This window comes from Malaya genurostris, chromosome 2, assembly GCF_030247185.1.
Source record: "Malaya genurostris strain Urasoe2022 chromosome 2, Malgen_1.1, whole genome shotgun sequence".
NCBI classification, from domain to species: Eukaryota; Metazoa; Arthropoda; class Insecta; order Diptera; family Culicidae; genus Malaya; species Malaya genurostris.
In genome coordinates, this window is record NC_080571.1 from 285,919,395 (window position 1) to 285,946,244 (window position 26,850).

At 36.9% G+C, this 26,850-nt stretch overlaps 1 protein-coding gene and 1 long non-coding RNA gene across 2 annotated transcripts; one reads left to right on the forward strand and one right to left on the reverse strand.

The window, feature by feature from the left end:
• LOC131430424 (uncharacterized) lies at positions 1-26,096 on the reverse strand. The gene is made up of 3 exons (XM_058595415.1): positions 25,855-26,096; positions 211-588; positions 1-143 (listed from the first exon to the last, which is right to left on the reverse strand). Exons 1-3 carry the CDS (start codon positions 25,980-25,982, stop codon positions 17-19), a joined length of 633 nt encoding a protein of 210 aa, XP_058451398.1. The 5' UTR covers positions 25,983-26,096; the 3' UTR covers positions 1-16.
• Positions 1,510-2,135, forward strand: LOC131430425 (uncharacterized). Its single transcript, XR_009229526.1, has 3 exons — positions 1,510-1,600; positions 1,732-1,961; positions 2,024-2,135. It is a non-coding gene; the product is annotated as an uncharacterized LOC131430425 (long non-coding RNA).
• Positions 26,097-26,850: the final 754 nt, after the last annotated feature.

Below are 26,850 nucleotides of genomic sequence, written 5' to 3' on the forward strand. Positions count from 1 at the left end.
ACATGTTCATGATCGGCTAGCCCCACACATTGGGAACGAATAGTTTTGGTTTTCTGGTGGTGGGTCGAATCGTAGTGGAGACAGGTTTCATCGTTGTGGTCACATCGTCGTAATTCGCCTTATCCCAGTAGCTGTAATCATCTCTGTAAGTGAAAAATAAGATCGATGTCGATTAAAAATAAAACGCGTTCCAGAACATGCCCCGATTACCTTCTACTGTTGGTTCGTCTTCTTGGGCAACAATCATCCCATGCCATTCTAGGGTCATAGTACGGATAGTTGTAGTAATCCGGTGGACCACTGCGGCGACCGTACCACGAACTGTACGATCGATAACCGGTCGGGTAACCAATCGGCGGTTGACGCATCGGGTATCCTCCTCCCCAAAATGGCTGATAGTAGTCATAGCTACGTCCCATTTGGGCTGGATCCGGCATATTGTTTCGCCAATCATAATAATCTCGAGCGAACTTTGATCTATCCGATATACTGTTAGGCCGTGGGTAAGTATTGCGAAGACCAATCTGCTGGTAGTTATTCCACTGGTTGTTTTCTACTGTTCTTGGGTCGGCGCCGTTCTTTGGTTGACTGAAATAAATTAGGCAAAACGATTTCAGACTTGAGTTTATAAGAATCGGAAAGTTCAATATTTTATTTTTCTATCTAACAAGTGGTTGTAATCAAATAAGTTATTTTTGTTGGCGTAGGACTACGTCTTTGTTTTCTATATTGAGGTTCAAATTAAAAAAACGGAATATCAACTCGTACGAACAGTGATCAGGTTCTGAGCATCTACTGCTCGATCAATCAAGAAAAGATTTTTCGATTTGATTGCACCTGCTATATAATTAGATAGAACTATATATTTTAGATAAAAAAGGCGACTGGGTAATGTCAGAGACATAACTGGATGCCGTGAATACGAAAACAACTGATATGTTCCTTAACACTTCCGAATATCAATTAGTTGATCAATTGTATGAATTATGCAAGCATTCCCCTTTTCCACATTTTTCGTAAAAACAAAGAAGGCTTCACTTGATCTCGATTACTGTGAATTTCACACAGCGAAAAGTGCACAAATCTAACCAAACTGTTTTAGATTGGCACTAAACTGAGGATATTTACCTTCGATTTGCGAACAACAAATCCTAATAGTTCTTTAAAAAAACTTTTAGAGCCATTAGAACGGCTGATTTTGTGTAATGCTCTCCACCGTTGCTTTTTCACCAATGCAAATGACTGGCAGCTGTGACGTAATCGCTCTTGTTAGAAGCGAAACTAGCTTTGCAAACGACACAAAATACATCTGCTCGCAGTGGCGATAGATCCAATTCGCGACCTAGAAGGAACGGTGCTGCTATCTATGAAAGTTTAATCTGTGTGTGAAGTGAATGTAAACAAAGCAGGGTACTTTTTCACTCAAGTAAAATTAGTTGATTCTTTGTTTGCTCAATTGATTTTTTGTGCGTTGAAGTACTAAAAAGATTAAACGACTCCTATTTAGTCATTAAAATATATTTTGCGGTACATCATTGCTGGTATTTCGTGAGTAAAAAGCGAGAAAGAACTCCTCTTCCGGCACTAGTAATCCGCATAGGTAAGACAATATTTGAAATTTTGTGATCAAACAACTATTCTTGGTTATTCTAATGCGGTAAACCAGTGAATTACGATACAGAGGAAGGTAATTGAGACTTATTAAAGAATTTTTTTCTCTGAATATTGTAGGTCATGGATCTGAAAAGTTGCTCGAATGGGCTTGCAAAAACATTTCATGACAGTGTTTGTTATACTGATGAGAACAGTGTGTTATGTTCCATATTGAGTATATCGATTCAATCCTTCCCAAACAAGTAAAATGAACGATGCATAACATGGATTCAACGATTCAGAATGAGTCAACGAAAACTGCTTGGGTGCAAATCACATTTCTCTGGAAATAAATTTCGTTCCCCCCAGTAAGTATTAAATATTGTTCTAGCTCAAATTCAGACAACTGTAATTCGTATTCTGTTCTCAGATTTGAACCGTCCAACTAAGCGAGTAATTTTGAGGACTTCTTCTGTACCCGCTGCTTACTGTCCCTACTAAGGAGTTGAGCCGTAATTTTATCGATTGTCGTTCAATGCGTGTCGTCAATTTGTAAACTGATATATTTATGTATTTATTAAATTTATTTATCTGACAATAAAATATAAATAATGAACAAATGCCAAATGTTCTGAAACATGATGTTATCGGTTCGGAATATCCGACCGCCGCTTGTTTTAATCTCGTTGGATGTTAATCGTTCTATTGAGTCGAGTTTCTGTAACAAATCAAAATAATAATTTTGTGATCTCGAACACAGATTTAAAAAAAAACAAACCTCAATAAACGATTCAAAACAGCTATCACATGTTTGCGTTTTCCATCACTGGTTTTGCAAGTACATGCAAATAACCAAGCAGAGCGTTCACTTCTAGTGCAAACTTTTATTGTGTTCGGCTCTACACTTGGAGGATGACTGTAGACAAGTCGAGAATAAGCCAAATCCATCATTGTAGATCTCTTCTACTCCAACTATCCGAACAGTTTCCTCCGGCAGCGTAGCTAAAATCTTCCGACAAGTAGTGCACGTAACACCTTTTGAAGGCTCCTGAAGATGAATCGAAAAATGCATTATTTTCACATTTAAAGTGAACACTTCGACGAAAAAATTAAAACAAACGTAGAAAACATGTAGTTTCAATGCAATTTAAAAAATTTTCAAAAATAGGAGTAGATTTTCATTCATGAATATTGTTCTTAAATTATGTTTACTTTTTTTTCGCATTCCGATCATTTGTTTTTACATGAGAAAATAGACATCACTCGAAGCGGTTTTTTTATACTCATTAGCTGAATTAGTATCTTCAATGATTTTAAGAAACACTGGTACTTACCATTTCAAACAGCAAAACTAAAATCGAAGAAAACGGTACGTTTAAAAATTTATCACTTTTTTCTTTTGTTTGTTTACTTCCACTTCACACACATAAGCTGTCAAACTCAACTTCGTAGTCGCGAATTTTTGTTGAGAGATTTGTTTTTACCTGATTTCGTTTGTAGCTTTTTCACTAATGGGCGGTCCTAACGGCTATAAAAATAGCAGCATATAGAATTTTAATTTCGATTATTTCATTTCGGATTTGCATTTCATTGAAAGAAACTATCCGGATGCTGTACGGGATTCATTCCTGCCTTTCAGAAGGACCAAATTGTGTAACTCACGACGATATTAAACACTGTTCGGAACATTTTCTCGAACGATTTGTTGTACAGCAGCAGATATTTTGTTCTCTTCCTCAGAACGCGTTGTGATTGGCTGGTGTTGACCTGGGTCAAATGAGACAGGTTTTTCAATAGTGTACTATTGAAATACTTCAATGCTTTTTCTATACAGTTGAAAAATTTCGATTCTATTGGTAGTTGAATTATATAAATCCTTTCACAGATCACTGAGCTATGAGCTATAAAAATACGAGAAAGGCAAACGCGCCTTATGAATTATCCTCTTTGATACTCGTTTATACCAAACATTTCAGAATAGTTTAATTTTGAATTATTTGAGATTATGTCATACAACTGAATATTTTATCATAAAATTGTGATCATATTTCCGATGGCATGTAGCAAAAATTTTGTTGATTCGTTAAGACATACGACATTTTTGAATTCGTTAACAATTTGCACTCAATGCGATTCATTTCCATAAAATTAGAAAAAAAACATCTTTCGGATTCTGGTTCCGAAATTCTCTGGATGGTGGGTGTTTAAAATTTTAAAAGCGTCGCTCAAACATGTAAAAAAATCTTCCGAGCAACTTCCGTAATAAGGACATACATCCAGTTTATTTGATTTCCACCGTCACCGTGTCCCGGGTTGGCGGTTCAATGCATAGGACACTGGTCTTATAAGCCAGTTGTCGTATGTTCGAGCCCCGACCTGGAAGGGTTCTTAGTGTCAGTAGGATCCATAGTATTAGCCATGCAATGATTCTGTACACTAAGAATCGGCTGCGAAGTCTGTTGAAATAAAAAGGCCAAATTCCACAAAAGGAATGTAATGCCAAGACTTTGACTTTGACCGTCAAGTAATACCGATAAGGGTCACAATCACTTGGTTTTCACCGTGTAGTGATACTGGCAATAAGGGCCATAGTATCGCATGTGAAGGCGTGTCCCAAAACGGTGTCGCCCGCGGTGACATCTGTAATTATTTGCCACGCCAAATGAGAAACTTTTACACACAGCTCATATGTGAGCCTGAAAATCTGTTTTCTGTGGTATAACCATTAAGAAATTTGTTTCCCGGAATATTTGGGAGCGAAACAAACCGTCAAAGATGAATTATGCCGATCATTCCGACAATGTGAGCTCGCATATATTGCGTTGAACAAATGAGTCGTGCAGCTTTAATATTAGCCCTCAATGACTTCGTCTTATTCCCTCATGTAAAATAAATAAATTGCGCGGTCAACGTTTTTCGATGGTAAAAAAGTTGTTGATACGTTCAAAGGGCGTGTTTTGAAGACATACACCGGAGTGGATAAGAAATTGGTTCGTTCACATACAAAAGTACACTGATCCTTATGAAGAATACTTTGACAAACAGAAAATGCAGTTTTCTTTACCACAGGGTTATTCTTATCGTATTTCGCAGTGGTAGCTGCAAGATTAGTGACAATGGCTAAAGGAAATTTAAACACAAAATAAACTACGAGGTCTGTTCAAAAAGTACCCGGAATTCTCATTTTTCTAAAAAATATTTATTTATTCGTCTACATCTATATGGTCCCCTTCAAAGTAATCCCCCCTAGATATAATACACTTATGCCAGCGTTTTTTCCAGTCTTCGAAACACCCCTGATAGTCACTTTTTGTAATGCTCTGTAGCACTCTCAGCGATTCTGCCTTTATCTCTTCAATCGATGAAAAACGCTGTCCTTTCATGGGTCTCTTCAACTTTGGGAACAGGAAAAAATCACACGGAGCGATATCTGGTGAATAAGGAGGTTGGGGCATGATTAAAGTCTTGTTTTTAGCCAAAAAATCAAAAATTTTTTGATCAAAATTCAGCAGTTTTGGAACGAATTTTGCTGCCACTCGTTTCATGCCCAAAACATTTGAAAAAATATGATGGCATGAGCCAACTGATATGCCAACTTCATCAGCAACTTTTCTAACAGTGATTCGGCGATCATCCATAATCATTTTTTCCACTTTTCCCACATTTTCATCGATTATTGACGTGCTGGGTCGACCGGAGCGTTCGTCGTCTTCAACGTCTTCGTGGCCATCTTGGAAACGCTTATACCACTCGCAAACACTTGTTTTTTTCATAGCAGACTCGCCGTAGGCTCTCTGTAACATTTCGCACACTTGGTTACACTTTATTTCATTTTTCACGCAAAATTTAATACAAATTCTTTGACTCTTCAATTCTTCCATTATTTAAACTAACAAAAATCGTCGACCTCAAAAAAACACGTCTACACCAGTCGCTACAAGACAGAATGTAAACAATGAATACAGCTGAAAATTTCACCATACATTAGGGACATATGTACCAACACAATAAAAAAAATTTTTACCACCGGACTCTCCAGACGCGCGCAATTAAAAAATTCCGGGAACTTTTTGAACAGACCTCGTATATTCAACAATGCAACAATTGATTTCGTATTCTGAAATATTCAAGAATCCGGTTATGAGGTTTTTTTTGCGGTTATTGCAGGTACTCTACATAGATATTGATAAAATCTCCAAATGTTGGATAACTCAATACCACAAAGCATACGACGAAATTGTTGGTAATATAACAAGTATTATTATATGAATAGTGGAATGTAAATGAAATGGTATCCCCGTTTCAGTTCTATTTACTCGAACAGTACTACTGTCAAATTTAAAACTGGTATACGCTGCCGTTCTAGTTTTTCTATATTTGAAACTCATATAAAACGCTGCTGGGGCTGCCAGTTTCATTTGTTATAATTTCTAGATTTAAATTCGAAACCTGACATAAATTATGCATCTAGAACTAGAACACTCCTGCCCGAATGAGAAATATTGTATAAAAGCAATACGATTTGCTGTTACAAACCCTTCCACATTTTTTCTTTGACCATTGAAAAATATTTTAATGAACTGTAATACACTATTCAATAAATTGTGAACATGCTGTCTACAATAGAATGTACAGGTTGTTTAGTATCGTAACAATTCAAATCATAAAATTTTCTCATACATGTTTTCTTGGAAAACAATCAAATGCACAGTTAGCATATTGTTTGAAACACCACGTGTACAATAAATTCAATTGTAGAATCGTAGAAACAATACATTGGATCGTTGGAAATGAAAAAAAAATCTTATCAAGATACAATAAAATGTATTGTGACCCATAGATCAATTGTTTATGCTGTAAAATCAACCGGCAAACATGCCTTAATATATTGAGTCTTTAAGTCAACTTCAAACAATTGTTTGAATCAAATAAAACTATTTTTGAATTAAAATTTGAATCAAATAAAACTCTTTTTGAATCAAATTTAGTTTGACAATGCATATTAGACTCAAATACATTGAGATATGGATTTGAATTTCAAAATTATATTAAATCAAATCAAAAAAATTATATTAAATCAAATCAAAAAAAAAATCACAAATCGTGCTCGCATCTCAGCCAACGCAGTCGAGAATCGTTTGCGGTCGAAGCAAAAGAAACAAAGACAATACAGTGCAGTGAACAATAGAGTGTACGGAATGGTCAAATACGATTTAACAAAGCCTGAAACTTGGCCAACAAGGCCAAATTCAATTTGTATAGATTTCAAGCGTTGCAAAGTTAGACCAGCAGCAAATGAAATTGAAATCTTACTTAAAGAACGAATGCATCTAGACGCTAATAATGTAACTGAGATTCAATTCAACAAGGCGTCTAACTGTGTGTACATTATGTTTAAACGTGAAAGCGATGCAATTGCATTCGCTTCGGTTAACAACGAGGTGCACAGCGTTGAGTGTGACAACATTAAATACAAAATTCCTGTGCACATGGTGGACAATGCCATACAAGTACGCGTGCATGACCTTCCCCCGCAGTCCAGCGATGAGTATGTTCGGGAAACTATGTCGCAGTACGGTGAAGTTCTTTCCATCGAAAGGGAAGTATGGCGGAATTTTTTTCCGGGTATCCGGAATGGCGTGCGAGTGGTACGTATGCAACTACGTAAAGCAATTCCATCTTACATCATTTTTAATCAAGACGGGAAACATCCGTGTAAAACGCTGATTACGTATGAAAATCAACTGGTTACATGTCAGTTTTGTGAACAACCTGCACACTACGGCAAACCTTGCACTGAAACTGCGAAAACAAACAAAACAAACAAAAACAAGGACAACCGCTCAACAACGGAAACTAGTGAGTGCAGTGCTCCTGTTTCAAAATCACCTTCACCATCTAACCAAACAGCAATTGCAACCAATGTACAACAAGGCGCTTCTACAGTAACTAGCAACGAGATCAAGACTGCGAATAACAAGGAAAACGAAAAGAAGACGGAATTCAACAATGCCACCGATGCGTCAATGGACGACGAGACGAGCCACGAACAAAGTGCCCCTCAATCCTCGCAGGAGGGAAATGGAAGCTCCTCACCCCCTAGAAAAAGGGTGACAACGAGATCGAATACAAAGAATTTTTTATTTAAAAAATCGGCTCAATCGACCACGTAAAGCTTGTACGCAAATAGGCCTGAATAACGATGTCTTTTGAATAAAAAAAAAATCAAAAAAATATTAGAATCAAATGCTTGTTACAGTACATTAAATGTCTTTAAATCAATAGATTAAAATAAAAAATTATGTTGACGCTTGAATTAAACTGAATTAAATATACCGATTCTTCAAATTCATGGATGTTCATTAAGATTTTTCGTTCTTGAATCAAATGCCAGAGATTTTTGATTCTAGAATATTTTCATTGAATCAAATATCTGCTAATCACATATACGGAAAATGGAAACTACCTATTATTTGACTTCTTTTTACTTTATTTTGAGTTCTTTTGAATCTTTTCTTTCATTCGCTCCTTCCATTGTTGTCAAAATACAAAGAGCAGAACCACCCAACATAGTTTCGTTCAATAAGATAAAATTAAGTAAACCGTATAAACCTGAAATTGAGTCAATACGACTCAACTGTAGAGTATATAAAACCCATCTTTGAGAATTTTTTTGCACGTGCCTTACGGAAACTACCTAGAGCCACTTTATCTAAAATTAGGTTATTGATCGGAACCCCCAAATTGGGTGGAATGTACTTAAAATTAGGTTGTTTTGCGGTGTACAGTCAACTATCATGACCTGTTATACTTCAGCAGGGCTCATGGAAAGCCAACAAAATAATAGTAGGAAGCCTGCTGTCTCGTCTTAGGTTTTTATTAGTATCTCTTTTAACTTTTCAAGCCCCCCTCGTATTTTCAATTCCCAGATGAATTCTCGATCACTTGAACTGAATCCAACCGAAGCAAAGAATGAGTTCAATCCTATTAACACTTTCAGTGGTCCCGGTTTGAGGCAGGGGTTTCACTTTTTCACACTTTACTGATCCACTTTTTTTGTGGACCGTGAATTCTAACGGCACTGAGGAAAGAGCCCTTTTGGAGCCAACTGTTGCACGAATAAATCAGTGCTAACTATGACTTACAAACTATGGTGTCAAATGTTACACGCTGAAACAAACTACGACGAACGCATTTTGGAACTGTACGTGGCGAAGAGTTATTTCGAGAAATTTTATTGCTTATTTGTTGCTAGTTTCTATATGAACATGATGACAGCATTCACTATTTCTATAACCTACTGCACAGCTGAACATCAAGTCAGTAAGTGAACATAAAATCGATGAGTAAACTTCTTCTGGGTATAAATGTTCATTTTATATTTATATTTATATCAAAACAAACCAAGCAAACTTGAATCCCGTCGCGAATACGACTTACTTTACTATGGGGCGCCTTTTCAAAATTTTCCCTCTGAGAGAGTGATAAGTTTTTGATCGTCAATATCTCTTGTTGTACCTAACGTATCCACATAATTTTTGCTACATGCCATAGGAAATATGAGCACAATTTTATGATAAAACTTTTAATTGTGTGACATAAACTCAAATAATTTAAAATTAAACTTTTCTGAAATGTTTAGTATCAACGAGTATCAAAGAGGAAAACACATGACGCTTGTTTGCCTCTCTCGTATTTTGAAATAAGAAGTGTTTCAATAATTTAGAAAATAAAGATTTCACTTTTTCTATTATTTTCTGAGCAACACTTACCGAAGCGTGATATACGGGAAAGAGCAACACCGAAGACCTCACGCTTTTGGAATTAGGTCAGCGCCGAACAGGAGAATTGTGCCGAAGAATTCGCAGTCACCGCCGGACACACACACACACACACACACACCAAATGCCTGCTGGTGGAAGTCGTCAATCGTCATGAAAGCGCTGCTCAGTTAATTTGTCCGGAATTAGAGCCGGATTTAAATGTGTATTCCAACTGCACCTACTGATTCCGCCTGGAATGGATTGTATCATCTTCTTTTGTATTAGCATTTCTAATAATAGTTACAAGATGTGTTCAACATCATGTCAAATATATGAGATAATCTTATGAAACATAAAACTCTTCTTAACATTATTTTTACAGGATTTCCATATAACGAATGAAATTTCCAGTCTGATTCAAATTTATTGGCGCGTCTTATAACCATTAATAGATACCCGCACAACATACATTGGAACAATTTATGAAGTGCATATTAAATTCACTTCGAATTTAATTAGATAGAAGGATAAATTTTTAAATATTACCATTTAATCCTGTTATAAGTATATCACGTCACTATACAAATTCACTATGTATCTCACGACACTATAAATCTTGTATAATAAACGTCACATCACATATGCACATTTCGAATACAATTTATATTCATCTTCAGTGTGATAGTTTTGTTTAGTTATTGAAAGAATGCTGTAATGTTGTTCCTTTTATATGAAACGGAAGTAGGTAGATTCTTACAACAGGTATAAACACCTCGAAAAAATTATCTAATTTGTTTAGGGTAGGGAGAGATTAAGTGTTTTCTATGTTTGTCTGTCCCCTGTGTGTAGGTAGTAACTTAAAGAGCCAGGAAGACCTATTTCCTTGGTCTCTGTTTAGTAAAGAAGTGGAATTGTGTTTGAAAATTTCCAGACTTTCTGCCGAATCTAATTTCCATGGGTTGGAAATTTGTCTTAAAATTTTTATGTCATTTGTAGTGGAGTCATGGTTTTCGGAAAAGGCATGCTCAGCTACTTTCGACTTAAAATGGTGTGATAAACCCCGTTCCAGATCCTTGGATGATCTACTAAAAAACTTTTTCGGCATATTTTTGAATTCTTCCACTAGCCATTTGGAGATTTTTTGGGTAGGGGCTCCTACTGAAGAGATGATTTCCCTTATTTCATTCCCAGGTTTATGGACTTTAGGTAATCCTTTGATTTTTGGTAATGAAGGGTTAGGGACTTTGAGGCGGCTGAGATTGATATCGAAGTTAGGGTTACATTCTATGAGAGTTTTATCTATTTTTTTGATAATTTCTGGAAGGGGGTCGGATCTTTGTTTCCTATATGGTCCGTCATTAATTTTTTGGATGATTATGCTGTCATAATCATCCTTACCTATAATAACAACTTTGTTTCCCTTGTCAGCTTTAACATAAAAAACTGGCTTTTCCCGCAATTGTTTAACTAGCTCTCTTTCATTTTTTAAGAATCTACCTACCTACTTGTTGTAAGAATCTACCTACTTCCGTTTCATATAAAAGGAACAACATTACAGCATTCTTTCAATAACTAAACAAAACTATCACACTGAAGATGAATATAAATTGTATTCGAAATGTGCATATGTGATGTGACGTTTATTATACAAGATTTATAGTGTCGTGAGATACATAGTGAATTTGTATAGTGACGTGATATACTTATAACAGGATTAAATGGTAATATTTAAAAATTTATCCTTGTAAAATCATTCTGTTCAAACACTCAAACAAAAAGTTAATAATTAGATAGGTTCATATTTATATACCATATGACCAGTTTAGTAATATATATATATATATATATATATATATATATATATATATATATATATATATATATATATATATATATATATATATATATATATATATATATATATATATATATATATATATATATATATATATATATATAAACTTTCAATGGAGGTCATACGAATAGTAGATAATTGCAAACTACTACTTTTCTTTGAGGATTCAAGCTAATACTAGTATTCCGTTCGGTAAGGGAGCACCTCATGATATTTGCGAAAGAGAAGTGAGATCCCGAGACTGAAAATAAAAAAAATGAATCTTACTAGACAGATAGAGTAATGAAACGTACCGGATATTTATTTCATGGTCCGTTAACGCATATCCTTGAACGAAGTTGGATGAGCTGTTTTTTCAGCGATTTAAAATTACATTGAGATGCGGAACTTCCTGAAAAAAATGATCTGGAGCAGTTGACGAATATCGAGGACACAACTATTCCTTCAGCTTCAAGCAGTACGATTCACGACTTTCATCGGATTTCCATATAAATTATATGGGATATTTTTATAACTTTCATTATGATAACGTCCATTTAGATTTGACGTACACATTAAATAAAGATTATAAGTTTCTATATAATTTCTATGAATTATATTCGGCATATGATTCATATGACAAATCTAATGAATATACATAAGATTTTCATTTCAGTGTAGTATAGGTATCGTTTCGAAATATGCCGTGCGAAACAGGGTTGCCACATATACAGATTAATCTGTATTTTATTTCTCCTGAAAAATACAGATTTAAAAATGTTGTGAAAGGAAAGAATTTCTTAACACCGCTAAACATTCACATTTGTTTAAAAAGTGTTAAAGTTCTTGATATATTCCAATAATTTTCCATCTTGTTAATTAGCTTGAATCCGCGCTGAATAATCGATATTTTTTTAATGATTGATTTTTTTTTTCTCCATAAATACGTTTATTTCTTAAGGTAGTTTACATAAGTTTTTCTTCGCCGTAGCATCACTTTTACATAATATTCTTATCCTAATTTAATTCTAACATAGTCACAACGTTTTGAATTTATTAAAACATATTCTCTTATAGCTTAAATATCATCTTAGGTAACTCGTCATTAATTATGAAATCTACTCGGAAATATTATTTGAACCAAACGATTAACTTCTATAAATTATAAAATAAGCTGTTATTTTCAGACATTTTGTTGATAATTTCATAAACTGTTTCGAGTTTGTTTGTATCATTACATAATTTTTATTCTAATTTAGCTATTGGTTGAACTCATGGACGCAGCTGGAATCAGAACTAAGTCTTAAAAGGGGTCTTTATTAAATTGAAACTCCAATTTTCTTTATGAAATGATAAATAAGTTTCATGTATGAAAGGTCACGACAAGCAAGAATGTCTCGAACTGGGACATTGGATAGTCTACCTTGGGTACGCAAAGAATTTATTAGTTGAGATCTGACATCACGATACTCCACGCATGTCCAAACGACATGATCAATATTCCGATAACCTTCTCCGCAAGCACAATGATTAGTCTCGGAGAGCCCAATTCGAAGGAGATGTGCATCTAACGTGTAGTGATTGGACATGAGTCTGGACATCACACGAATGAAATCCCTACTCACATCCAGTCCCCTGAACCATGCCTTTGTCGATGTTTTCGGAATAATTGAGTGCATCCAACGACCCAGATCATCTCTATCCCAAGATGCTTGCCAGCTGGCAAGTGTTCTTTGGCGAGACGAGCTATAGAATTCGTTGAAAGCAATCGGTCGCTCATAAATTTCACCCTCAATAGCACCACGTTTGGCTAAAATATCGGCTCTTTCATTGCCAGGAATGGAGCAATGAGCCGGGACCCAGACTATAGTGATTAGATAATTATTGTTCAATATGTCGTTCAGACACTGTTTTATTTTACCCAAGAAAAACGGTTCATTTTTGCCAGCAGCGATTGAGCGAATGGCTTCAATTGCACTCAGACTATCTGTGAAGAGGAAATAATGGTTTGGAGATAATGTGACGATTACACTCAAACTATAATGAACTGCTGCTAGCTCTGCTATATAAACAGATGCAGGTTCTTGAAGCCTAAATGAGGCCGAAACATTATTGTTGAACATACCAAACCCTGTCGCTTCTTCAATTCGCGATCCGTCCGTATAAAACATTTTCTCAGAGTCAATATGCCTGAACTTACTTGAAAATATTTTTGGGATTTCCGTCGAGCGTAGGTGATCCGGGATTCCACGCACTTCACGCTGCATGGATGTATCGAAAAATAAAGTTGAGTCAGGGGCACTTAGGATGCTGACACGGATAGAAATATATCTTGAAGGGTTGATTTCCTGTGACATATGGTTAAAATATACTGTCATAAATTTTGTTTGAGATCGAAGCTCGACTAGTCGTTCGAAATTATTAATTACCATGGGATTCAGCACCTCACATCTTATTAGCAGGCGTGATGAAAGCTCCCAAAATCGATCTTTTAATGGAAGAACTCCCGCCAGAACTTCAAGACTCATTGTACAAGGTGAGATGAAAAAACTGCAACAAAGTAAAACGCCATAATTTTTTCATTTTTTTTTAAATTTTATTGAATGAAAGCAAAAAATGTCGGAAATAACATCAAATTTGAGAATCGGTTTAGATTTGTTCGAATTGGCCACCTTTGGCACGAACTATGGCCTTCAAACGGCCAATGAAACCATCACACGCTGCCCGAAAGTGGCTCTGCGGTATTTTGTCCCATTCTCGGCGAAGCGCTTGCTTGAGATGATCGACACTTTGGTATTTTTTAGTGCCAACCTTGCTTTCCAAAATACCCCAGGCACAATAGTCCAACGGATTGGCATCCGGAGATTTTGGTGGCCATTGTGCGGTGGAAATGAAGCGAGGAACCTCATTTCTTAACCATTCTTGGGTGGCGCGTGCTGAGTGCGATGGTGCTGAGTCCTGTTGGAATGTCCAAGGTCTGCGGCCGAAATGTTTGCGTGCCCAGGGCTTCAGAACTCCCTCCAAAATATTTTCGCGATAGATTTGCGCATTTATTTTGACCCCACGGTCGATGAATACGAGCGGCGAGCGACCATCGGCTGTTATGGCGGCCCACACCATCACCATGGCCGACTTTTGAGTTCTGGTGGCCAACCGAAGTTGCAAATTTTCAGCTGACCTCTCTGGCAAGTAAACACGATCATTTTGATTGTTTACAAACTGCTGGATAACGAATGGTTTCTCATCGGAGAAAACCAAATCCGGCAGTTCACCACTTTCGGCCAAGCGAAGCAACTCTTTAGCTTTTTCGAGTCTAACTTTTTTTTGCGCATCAGTAAGATCTTGCACTTTTTGGAACTTCAATGGCTTTAGTCCAAGCTCATTTTTCAATATTTGCCGAATGGCATATTGCGATATGTTCAGCTCACGAGCCATTTTTCGGCCACTGCGACGCGGATTTCGTTCAATTCGCTTCTTCACTTTTCGAACCATTTCTGCCGATGTTGCTGTTTTTTTTCGTCCACTTCCTTGACGTCGGGCTACGCTACCAGTATCACGGTAACGAGCGATGGTACGAGACACAAAAGATTTATTCACTTTTAAATGCTGGAGGGCTCTAACGATAGCCACTTGTGGTTTTCCAGCCAAATGCAAAGCAATCACACTATCACACTTGAATTCCATCACAAATAACTTTTTTTCTGAAAAATTCCCACCAAAATGCTTTTGTGCGCTTGTAAATAATATAATGAGCTGTCACTAGAATAAATCTGACAGCTGTGGGACGAGCGGTTTAGAAATGGCAGCAGTCTGAAGTTGGTTGCAGTTTTTTCATCTCACCTTGTATGTGTCGAATGCATGCACCCTAAAGCAATTCGCAAACAACGGTACTGAATTCGCTCAAGTTTGATAATATGAGAGTTTGCAGCGGAACGAAAACAAACGCATCCATATTCCATCACTGAAAGTATCGTTGTCTGATACAATTTTATTAGATCTTGCGGATGAGAACCCCACCAAGATCCTGTTATTGTTCGAAGAAAATTTACTCTTTGTTGGCATTTCGTTATCAGATACCTAATGTGTCCTCCCCACGTGCATTTGGAATCGAACCACACCCCGAGGTATTTAAAAGTTAAAACCTGTTGGATCATTCTTCCCATCATATGGAGCTGAAGCTGCGCGGGATCATGCTTTCTTGAAAAGACGACTAAATCTGTTTTCTCCGCAGAGAATTCGATACCAAGATGAACAGCCCAAACGGACAAGTTATCTAAGGTATCTTGCAATGGTTTATGCAGATCAATAGCTTTGGGCCCAGTAACTGAAACCACGCCATCATCTGCCAATTGTCTTAGTGTACATGGGGTTACTAGACAGCTGTCAATGTCATTCACGTAAAAATTATAGAGGAGCGGACTGAGGCATGAGCCTTGCGGGAGACCCATGTAGCTAATTCTGAATGTTGCCAAATCGCCATGTGAAAAATACATGCACTTCTCTGACAAAAGGTTGTGCAAATAATTATTTATAACCGCTGGAAGTCCATGTTGGTGGAGCTTGTCTGAAAGAACATCAATGGAAACTGAATCAAATGCTCCTTTAATGTCTAAAAATACAGATGCCATTTGTTGCTTTTGAGCGAAGGCAATTTGGATGTCAGACGAAAGTAATGCAAGGCAATCATTCTTCCCTTTATTTCTACGGAAGCCAAACTGAGTATCTGACAACAAACCGTTCGTCTCGACCCAAGTGTCGAGACGTCGTAGAATAATTTTTTCGAACAATTTTCTGATGCAGGACAACATCGCAATGGGTCTATATCAGTTGTGATTGGAAGCTGGTTTCCCCGGCTTTTGAATGGCGATAACTTTCACTTGTCTCCAGTCAGGTGGAACAATATTTTGCTCAAGAAACTTGTTGAACAATTCCAACAAACGTCTTTTTGCGAGGTCGGGCAGATTCTTCACCAAGTTGAATTTAATTCTGTCCAACCCAGGGGCGTTATTGTTACAAGACAAGAGTGCTATAGAAAATTCCATCATTGAAAATGGGTTATTAATAAAACCATTATTTGGAGGAGATTCCCGTATAATGCTCTGCGTAGGAACAGAATCTGGGCAAACTTTCCTAGCAAAGTCAAATATCCATCGGTTCGAGTATTCATCACTCTCATTGCCCACGTTACGATTCCTCATTCGTCTGGCCGTATTCCAAAGAGTGCTCATTGGAGTTTCTCTTGACAAACCTTCGACAAAATGTCTCCAATAGCTACATTTTTTGGCTCGAAGTATGCTCTTGTACTTGGTTTCTAAAACCATAAGTTTTTCAAAATTCTGAGGTGTTCCTCCTCCCCGTTTTAGAAACGTCTTGCAAGCATTTTGTTTTGCGAGTTTAGCCTCTGAGCACTCTTTGTCCCACCAGGGGTTGGGAGGCCTTCTGTTAGTCGTTGGCCCAGGAAAGCGTTTAGTTTGGGATTGTTCTGCTGCCTCCAGAATCGAACAATTGAGGAAGTCATATTCTTCATGTGGAGGGAGCTCTTCCATTGAATTCAAAATACTAGAGATACTACTTTGGTATTTAATCCAGTCGATATTTTTTGTCAAATCATATGGAATACTAGCTGAATTAGCAATACATTTGTTACAGCTAATTGAGATGATGATTGGTAAATGATCGCTACCGTGTAAATCAGGCAATATTTTCCAGGTGCAATCTAGTCGAATTGATGTTGAGCAAAGAGATAGATCTAATGCACTTGGGCGTGCAGGAGGTCTTGGGATCCGTGTCATGCTACCCATATTTAATACCGTCATGCTAAAATTGTCACAAATGTTTTGTATTAAAGATGATCTGCTATCATTGTAACCGGAACCCCACATCATTCCGTGCGAATTTAAATCCCCCAGAATCAATCGTGGAGCAGGAAGGGCTTCAACCATTTCATTACGCTGTCGCTGTCCAACTTGTGCTTTTGGAGGAATATAAACCGAAGCTATGCAAATATCTTTGCCTTTAATGTTTATTTGGCAAGCAACAACTTCTATACTAGAAGTTGAAGGGATGTTTAATCTATAAAAGGAACAGCATTTCTTAATTCCCAAAAGCACTCCACCATACGGAGAGTCTCTATCGAGACGTATAATGTTAAAATCATTAAAATTTAATGCTATGTTTGAAGTAAGCCATGTTTCGCATAAAGCAAATACATCACATTTTTGACTATGCAATAAAATTTTAAATGAATCAAGTTTTGGCATGATGCTTCGACAATTCCACTGCAGGACAGTGATTGTATCATTTGCGGCGGGTGATAAATTATCCATCAAAAGATACAAAACCTGAGACAATTGGCCATTGAGCTGATAACTGCTTCAAAAAATTTCTAGCTATTGGAAGGAATGCCATTATGAGGGTCTTTAAGGGTTCAGATATATTGAATGCTGAGAAAATCCATTCAACAATTTCCGAAAACTTCAGTAATCCTGTTGGTGGCTGTGAAATGGAGCCCACAGGATTATTACCTTTTTCTGTGCTAGATCCTGGATTGGTTTGTGAATTTGACAAACCAGGAGGCACAGTCTTTGGTTTTGACTTTTTTTGTTTAACACGGGGATCTTTTTTTGAAGATGAAACTTTAGGTGCCTTTTTTGGTAATTTGGAAGAAGACTTCTTTCTCTTAACTGACCCTTGGGTAGTGATAAACGAATTACCTTCACTATTTTCGTCAGAGTCAGAGTCCTCTGTTTCCTCTAGATTTGAAAACCCGTTTTCGGTTTCCAAAGGGGGGACATCAATGACCGTTTCAAGCATTTCTGCATATGTGCGCTTAGACCGTGCTTTTAAAGAAAGCTTAATTTTGTCTTTGTGCACTTTAAATGCAGTGCATACTGAAATATCCTCATGAGGACTTTCCCCACAATAAATACATTTTTCAATTTCCTTGTTGCAATCATTATCTTTATGAGGTCCTTCACACTTAATACATTTTGGTTTATTGCTACAGTAAGTAGCTGTGTGTCCGAATTTTTTGCAGTTCGTACAATTCATTACATTTGGAACAAAAAGCCGAACAGGGAGGCGAATTTTATCGACATAGACATGGGACGGCAACGCAGATCCGGCAAATGTCACTCGAAACGAGTCTGATGGGCGATAAACTTTTTTTCCCTCTTCATAAACTACTGAGTACAGTTGTTTGCACTCCAGTATTTTCACACCCTCAAGCATAGAGTTCTTGAAACGACCAACACCATGCTTGAGTAAATCATCTACCGAAAGACTCGCTTCGGTAACAACACCGTCAATTTCGACATCTTTGGAGGGTATGTAAACTTTATACTCTTTATTGAAATGTTCCGAAGAGACAATATCATTCGCGTGTTTCAAATTATTTACCACAACACGAATTTTATCGTTATTTACTTTTATGATCTCTTTGATTGAAGAGAATCGTGATGTCAAACCTTTAGAAATTTGGTAAATGTTTAATGGCTTTGATATACGTCTAAAAAAGACTATCCAAGGCCCAGAAGAGCTCTCCTGATATTTTTTCGTTCGTGGGGGTATAGGATTCATGCTAGGATTTACGTCCATGGATTCATCCATCACATTAAAATTTTTAATCAAACTTTAAAGTAAAAAATGAAACCAACACTACACAGTACTCAATCAAAAGGAAAAGAAAAAACTTCTACCTTGAAATTGTTGTCTATCTCCGTTGCACTGCCGTGTAGATCCTCGTTGCTCTAGATGTTCTTGTTGGATGCTGATTGTTGGATGTGATGCTACTGCTACCTGACATCCAGCACCACTCGATTTCCGATTTACTTTTGTCTTCGCCAGCTGCAACCAGCGCAGGTCACCGGTGTATACCTGCGTGTTGTATGGCAGTGGAAAGACCGAGTTGTCTTGTCTCCTTCTTCCTTGTGCTCCGCACCGATATGCTTCTGCACCGAAGTGCCTTCGCACCGGTGTGCCTTTGCACTCTCCTGCTTCTGTGTGCCTTTGCACTCTTCTTCTTCAATGTGCCTTTGCACTCTCCTGCTCAGCACTTGTGGCTGTATATTGTGGCCTGGGTAGAGCTTGGGAAACGCCCTTTGTTGTTTCCTTCACCAGCTTGGCCCAGCACTAGGGCTCTCTTATGCAGCACGATTTTACGTTTTAACGGCTGTTGCCAACAGGTCTCTACCTGTAGTTCAACCGTTATCGTATTTAACGCGTGTAAACTAACCAGCGTTATTAAACTGTACGCTTCTATACACAACCTTCTCGGTTGAACGGCTATTACTGAATGAATGATTGATTTTATTATCTCAAATTTTTTTTTGAAATTTGGTCATTTGTCCATTATAGTATTATTCTCATAATAATTATTATTATTTTAAATATTATTATTGTTTTTTACAATTATTTAAATCACTATTGCAAAACCAACATCGTCGATACATTTCTGGCCATTGTAATTGTCTCTTACTTAAATTTCGTGAAGAACCAGATATTTTCGTACTAAATATGTTTTCAAAAAGAAAAACGAAACATAAACTACAAATTTGTTGTACCTAGCCTATATTAGCAAATTTGAAAGGATTTGTTTCAAGTAAGGATATACAGTTTTAGAATAGTAGCTGGTTAATGTAACGAATCTGTACGTTAGTGTAGGTGATCGTTTCAAATTCTAGTAGTGAAAAACGGGGAAAGCTTGAACAACTCACTCAATCGATCTACTAACTGATATTCAGCAGAGTGATGGAAGCGTGTCAGTATTCGCGAAATCCAGTTATGCGTCTGACATCACCACCCCCCTTTTTCATCCGGCACACTAGATGACCACTTTAAATTCCTGGATTTTTTTCGACATTCAGTATGATTCCCAAATGGATTCCGAATCAAATGCTAAAACCTGGGTCGGTTTGGATTCGATTGTTGCATCGGAATCCATTTGGGAATTACACTGAATTCCGAATCAAATATCAGACTATTTAAGTGATTGGAGAACGTTTGCAAGTTCGAGTCCTGTTTCAGAAGAGAACATTTCCTTTTTGACTACTTTTTGTCAACGAATATAATCACATGAATCTCCAGGAGTTTTCAATTTTACTGCGGCCCGGCAGAATTTTTAAAAGTCCGGCAGCTTCTTCTAGGCCCCTAAGACAAGACCTGACAACTGCTTTTGTTCCAATTTAATGTCAGAAAGGACCAGTTTCTGATTGGCTGATTTTGATGTTGCTACCCGCACATTGTGAGAAGAAAAAAATTGTTGCAGGGTACGCGAGCAATTATGCCAAGTATAAAGAAAATCAGAAAACAAGTTTAATTAAAATGTATAGTTTTAGTTCACTAATGAAAATGAAAATTTTCAGAGAATATTTCACTGTTTTTTCAATTTCATCTGTAATAAATATTTTTTTTAAAATAACACTGTGTAATTAAATTCAACATCAAGCCGTTTTTCTTTTTAGTGAATCAAAGTTTAACCAAAAAAGATTTGGAAAAATAGTGGTAATTCGAAAGTGTGTTTCCTTTTTACGAGAACAATGAAGTGTTGTGCACTGTGATCGCACTAAAGATTTGGATCCAAACTTGACTTTTTCCGCTTTCCAAAAGATTCGGTAATACGTCAACCAGTGCGGTAAAATTTCATTTTCAATCGAATAATATAAGATGAAAATGAAATTTTTAGCCACTGACCGTCAGCATATCCCTACTAATTCATTTGACTTTTGCTGCCATTTTCAAGTGAAGCTCCCGGAATTCATCGTCAGTTGAATAATCGTACCTAGTCATTTGAAGTTTTGCTTGCTCAGTTTCAAGTGCCAAGTAGTCTAGCTGCTTCATTGTCTTCGCTCTTGGTAGTAAGCAATTTCGAACGAATAGAATTATAAATGGAGTAAAGTGTTAAAAATGAAAACTTAAGGAGGAAACAATTAATGTATGTGTATTCTGTGATTGATATGTCAGCTATCTGGTTTGTCTTTCATCTATTATCTTGAACCAATTCGAATGTTTACATGAACCTCATTTGAAGGCCACTCTCACACTATTGGAAGAGATATTTTGTTACTTCAAAAGATCAACTGACGGTGGTTAAACTGAGCCTCGTTTGGAAGAGAAACGAGTGATGAACTGAATGCTGCCCGTTCGGGCCGTCAGCAAACATTGTGTGTGTGTCAGAGTGTGAAGTTTACTGCAGTTGAGATATCGTCAATGTGTTCCACATTCAGTTTCAATTGAATTGAATGAAGTTTTACTACACTGACGTCAACAATGGATTCGAATTTGCGTTCAACATGAAGGAGATATTTCGTGTTTTGTCATTAAAGCAGGAATGAGAATTTGTGGCGTAAGTTAAACTGTAGGAATGGTTATGGAATATAATAACTAATTTTTTTGAAAGTTACATTTTCCAAATGGAAAAAGTCAGATTGTTTTACTAATGTTCCATCGATTAAAGTGCCATATAGCGATGAATATGTTGAGGTGGTAAAAGTTGACAACAATCTATTACTATCTCCTATGTCTGAGACTTGTGCAAATAATGAATCGTTCTTTGAAAACTAAATTTACAATTTAAACATTCTTTAATAAAGCGATTTGTAGCTTTTCGTTTGAAGACAGGTGATGATAAAAAACAACCCAAAAAATTCAACTGCAGAAGTATGAACAATTATTTGGTTTTAAACGTTATTAGATAATAAACATAATCTTAAATAATAAATCTGTGAACATGGCAACACTGTAGCCGATATGTAAACAGGTAGTTGGTATTTTTGCCTTTCTCATATAGGTCTCATATAGGTGAAAATCGACTTTTGAACCGAGTCATATACCATTCGACTCAGCTCGACGAGTACGCAAAATGTCTGTGTGTGTATGTGTGCGTATGTGTGTTTGTAACGTTTTTTTGCACTTTTCTCGGAGATGGCTGAACCGATTTTCACAAACTTAGATTCAAATGAAAGGTCTTGTGATCCCATACAAAATTCCTGAATATTATTTGGATCCGACTTCCGGTTCCGGAATTACGGGGTAAAATGCGCAAAAAATTGTGAAAATAAGTGCACTAACTTTTCTCAGAGATGGTTGAACCGATTTTCACAAACTTAGATTCAAATGAAAGGTCTTGAGGTCCCATAAAAAATTCTTGAATATTATTTGGATTCGACTTCCGGTTCGGGAGTATGGGGTAAAATGTGCAAAAAAAAAAGAAAATGTGTTCTAGCTTTTCTCATAGATGGCGCGACAGATTTTCGCAAACTTAGGTTCAAATGAAAGGTCCTGTGGTCTCATGCGTAATTCCTGAATTTCATGCGGATCCGACTTCCGGATCCGGAAATATAAGGTAAAGTGGGTTAAAAATTGTATACCATCACTGAAAATGGGGAAAAACCTTAAAAAAATTTCTAAATCGACTTCAATTTTTTCCAATTGATGGTTTTTATGAGTTGACGGTCAAACAAACCGACAAACAAAGTATTATATACGATAGTATGATTGATATGAGAAAGGCATCATTACACCACTAGGTGGATTAAAACAGGTTTTTTTTCATAATTTTATTTCAACCTGCTACTGAAACCACCTACACATTGCCGTTAATTCGATTCGTGTCTTCGGAAAAACTAAACAGTTACAACTGGAACTGTTTAGTTTTTCAGATTGTTTCCAATAATTCAAGTTCTCGATGAAAAATAACCAATTATTGAAAAGAAAAAAAATTTACACGTCAGAAGCAATAAATTCACTCATAGTAACTTTTCTCCTATAAACAGTCGTTCTCGAAATATTGTGAAGAGAACAAAAATTAATGTGGGATTGCGAACTTTTCTAATCGGTGTAGCTCGAAAGCAGTTAATTATGAAGCAACAAGTTGTAGGCAAATGTAAGTTTCGTTTGAATGTGCTGTTTTTGCAGGAACGGTGTTATTAATTAGAAATCTGAGTTGTTTGAATTTCTTGTCTAAAACGGCTACTTTTAAGAGGAAGATCACTAAACGTAAATTTACTACTTGTGAAAATCTATCTTTTGTTGCTCACATTAATTTTGCAGATTGTCCTTCGGTTATCAGAGCCGGGTCGGGTACTTACACTGCCGTCTAAATTGAAAAGTGGACGGATGAGTTTGAATATCGCTTACTCCGATTGAGCCTGATATTGTATTCCCCTGGATACCAACAATATGTAACCATGGGAACCACTTTATGTTATTTCCAATGCTATATCGTTCCTACTGGATAATGTAGCTCATACGTAATAATTAAGCATATGTCCCACACACCCATCTGACACCGCTATGTGAGCACCAGCCATTTGAAAGTATACCGATTACGTTGAGCCCCTCGCGTTTCGAGCCCCATACACTGCGATGTTTTGATACTCATCACGACTCTCAAATTGTGAGAATTATCTCCACTTGATGTCCCAAAACACTGTCTGCTGTATTTTAGGTAAACCGACAAGTTATTGTGAGAGAGTCGACCCAAAATTCACTAATTTTCGTGCACTAAACAAGGTAAACGCGTAAAACAAATGTTTTACTGTTTGTTTGTTTACGTTGCAATCAGCTGATTTTGAAGTTCCGATTTTGATCTCATCAAGATGGCGTCGTGACAGGGGGCCGGTCCAACATTATTCATTATGTATGAAATCACATCCTTTTGTTCAAACGGTTCGTTTTCCAGAAATATGGAGCTGAAAAAATGCCTACAAAATATTTTAACTGTATCTTTTTCACTATTAAATTCGCACTAAACAAATTAACAACAAATGTGGTTTTTGAACTAAGGTTTAAAATAAAATTACTCAAAAGATATTTGAAGAGAAATTTATTTTTTATTCGGTTTTGCCGGTTAATTTTTAATTCCCGAAAACGTTTTTGCCTTTATTTTCAGTCCATAGTTTTTTCGAGTTCTTAATCTTAAACTGGACTCAAAACCGTTATTCCCAATCTTAGGCTCAAATGAAAGGTCTTATGGTCCTACCAAAAATTACTGCATGTTTTCGGATACAACAAACATTTAAATCGTCATTTAGAGTGCGATGGCAAAATTGTATAAAATCTTCAAAATTTGAATAAAAACTTGTAGAGTTTGTACGTCATGTTAGTTTTTGGCCGTACGAACCGACTTCGATTTTACCGGTTCTCGGGTTCCGGTGCCGGAAGTGCATATAATAGTGAACTCACTTCGTTTTCTTAAGGATGACATATGCGAGCAAAGCACTGTTTCATTCTGTATGTTATACTAGTAAATACATAAGCAACTCCTTGGTTTCTTTCAAAAATCGAAGAGAAAAATTTTGAATAACATACCACAATATTATACATGAGAAAGGCATCATTACACCACTAGGTGGATTAAAACAGGTTTTCCACATGGCGAAGATGACGAGAAGGATGACTCGAAAGGAAGAATAAAAAGTCAATTCTGTATAAAATGTTTAAAACGACGTATGTAACAATGAGAGATTCTCTTTGTTTACTTTCTCTTTCGATTATTGCGAAATATTCCCGCTTTTTTCGGTAATTTCTCCAGAGCAAATTAAAAGATGATAGCTTCCCACTTAGAAAAAAACGTTCAACGGTGGTCCTTCATTGGTCCAATACGTTGGATCATTGGTCCAATGAAAGTCCAATCAATCGTTCAACGGGAGGCCAACACGGGACCTTCGTTTGCCGATTTTGAAACAGACCGTTAAACCGAATGCCATTTTTTTCGTTCAACAAATCCGGCAGACAGAGGTCCATTGTTGAGCCATTTTTAACATGAGGAGTTGGAGCCCCGTTGGACTAGTTTTACTGCAGAATTTCTGAAGTTTTATCCACTTATTTGTTCAAACTAACAATACATACCTGCACAATACTTCTACTTGCCCGGCGAACGACCAAAATTAGGTTAAAGCCGGGTATAAATAAACGATATAAAAAAAAAAAAAATACTTCTACTTCACGTAGAATAACAACAAATTTTCTTTCTATGGAAAGGTAACACTTAATTTTCACACTTGCAAGAGAAAAAACAACAACAAACCGTTCCAGCAAATTGAACGAATATTTCGTGCAATATATCGTTCAACAAGCGCTCAAAAATCAACAAAGTTGAACGGCCTGCTGAGAGGGTTTAGTTATTATTATCAGTAAATAATTGGAGAGAAGGATTGCTAAGAGTGCCGTAATAATCAAAAGAGAAAGTAAACAAAGAGAATCTCTCATTGTTACATACGTCGTTTTGAACATTTTATGCAGAATTGTCAGGTCTTATCTTAGCTAGGCGCACCACTGCCGGGCGAAGTCCAAGCATGTGGCAACCCTGGAGATACTGTACCGATATTAACAAACTTAGACTTAAGTGAAAGGTCTTTTGATCCCATAGGTTGCTATTGAAATGTATGCGGATTTAAAATTTCGAGCCGTCATTTAGAGCGCCGATACAAAAGCGGAAAAAATCTTCTGAATTTCGTTCATTTTTTTCAGTGTACAAAATACATATTTGAATTAGTCCTCACTCCATACTTTTCAACACATTTCTTAGTATCTTCACTAACCGAAACACTTAAATCGCATCCGTACAACCGAAGTAAACACAATTCTCTGGTGATAACTCGTTTTAAATGCGATTCTCTTTTCGCCCTCATCACTTTATCTCTGGTCTATTAGCAACGAACTTACCTACTCCAGCCGGAAGCCTGTACGTAGGGATTTCCATAGTAGTACGCTCCGTTTGATGACCCCTCAGAATCAATAGGAACCAGTGCAGAAATAAACAGAAGCGGCAGTAATTTTCTCACGTTACCCATTAATGCTTTGATAGCTGATGCTTCGTTATTGCTTTAGATACAGATTGCAGAATTTGGACGTTCAATGGGCTCAGCTATTGCTGCACCTACCGATTGAATCGACTAACATGGAGGACTTCGTGATTATCACTGTCGTCGGAAGCAGCCGCGCTTCCGAGTCGCTACTTTTTTTTAACTCATTTTCACGTTCGTCTTCTTTGCACAGAAACGAGTTGGCACCTAAAGCAGCTTACGGGTGAGAATAGAGATCGAAAATAGATTAGAGAAATTCCAAGTTTATTCCATTACCATTTTCAATATAGCGGAAAAGAGCAGAATGATAATATAAAAGCGGCTTCAATCGGCCTGCCGGTATCATGATGCCTATTCATAAGCGACTGGATTTTGGTTACAGAGTGTGAGTTTGCCACACGTTGGAAATGAGAAAGTCAGGGGCTTTTCGTCGGCAGGTCCTGCATGGATGTTTTGGAGAGCGGCTGGAAGAAAACCTTTTTTAATCCACCTAGTGGTGTAATTATGCCTTTCTCATATTACCTACGTTTTCAAAAACATCACAAGAAAATTCTGTCAAGATTTTGTTTTTAACTTAAATAAAATCAAAAACTTTCCTTGGGATTAAACTACCATCACCTTTTCAATTTGAAAATAGTTATGTAAAGTTAACATAGATTTAAATATGGCAACCCTGCACGCTATACAAAATTGAGCAAAGCACGCTATGTGCTAGGCGAGTGCGTTTTCTTTTTCTTCCGTACCAGCATGTACCGATTCGTACCGATTTTGCATGACAGTTTGAAAGTTTTGATACTCATTACCAGGCGCGGCAACTATGGGGAGCCAAAGCACTTTTTGCTACTCATTAAATTGT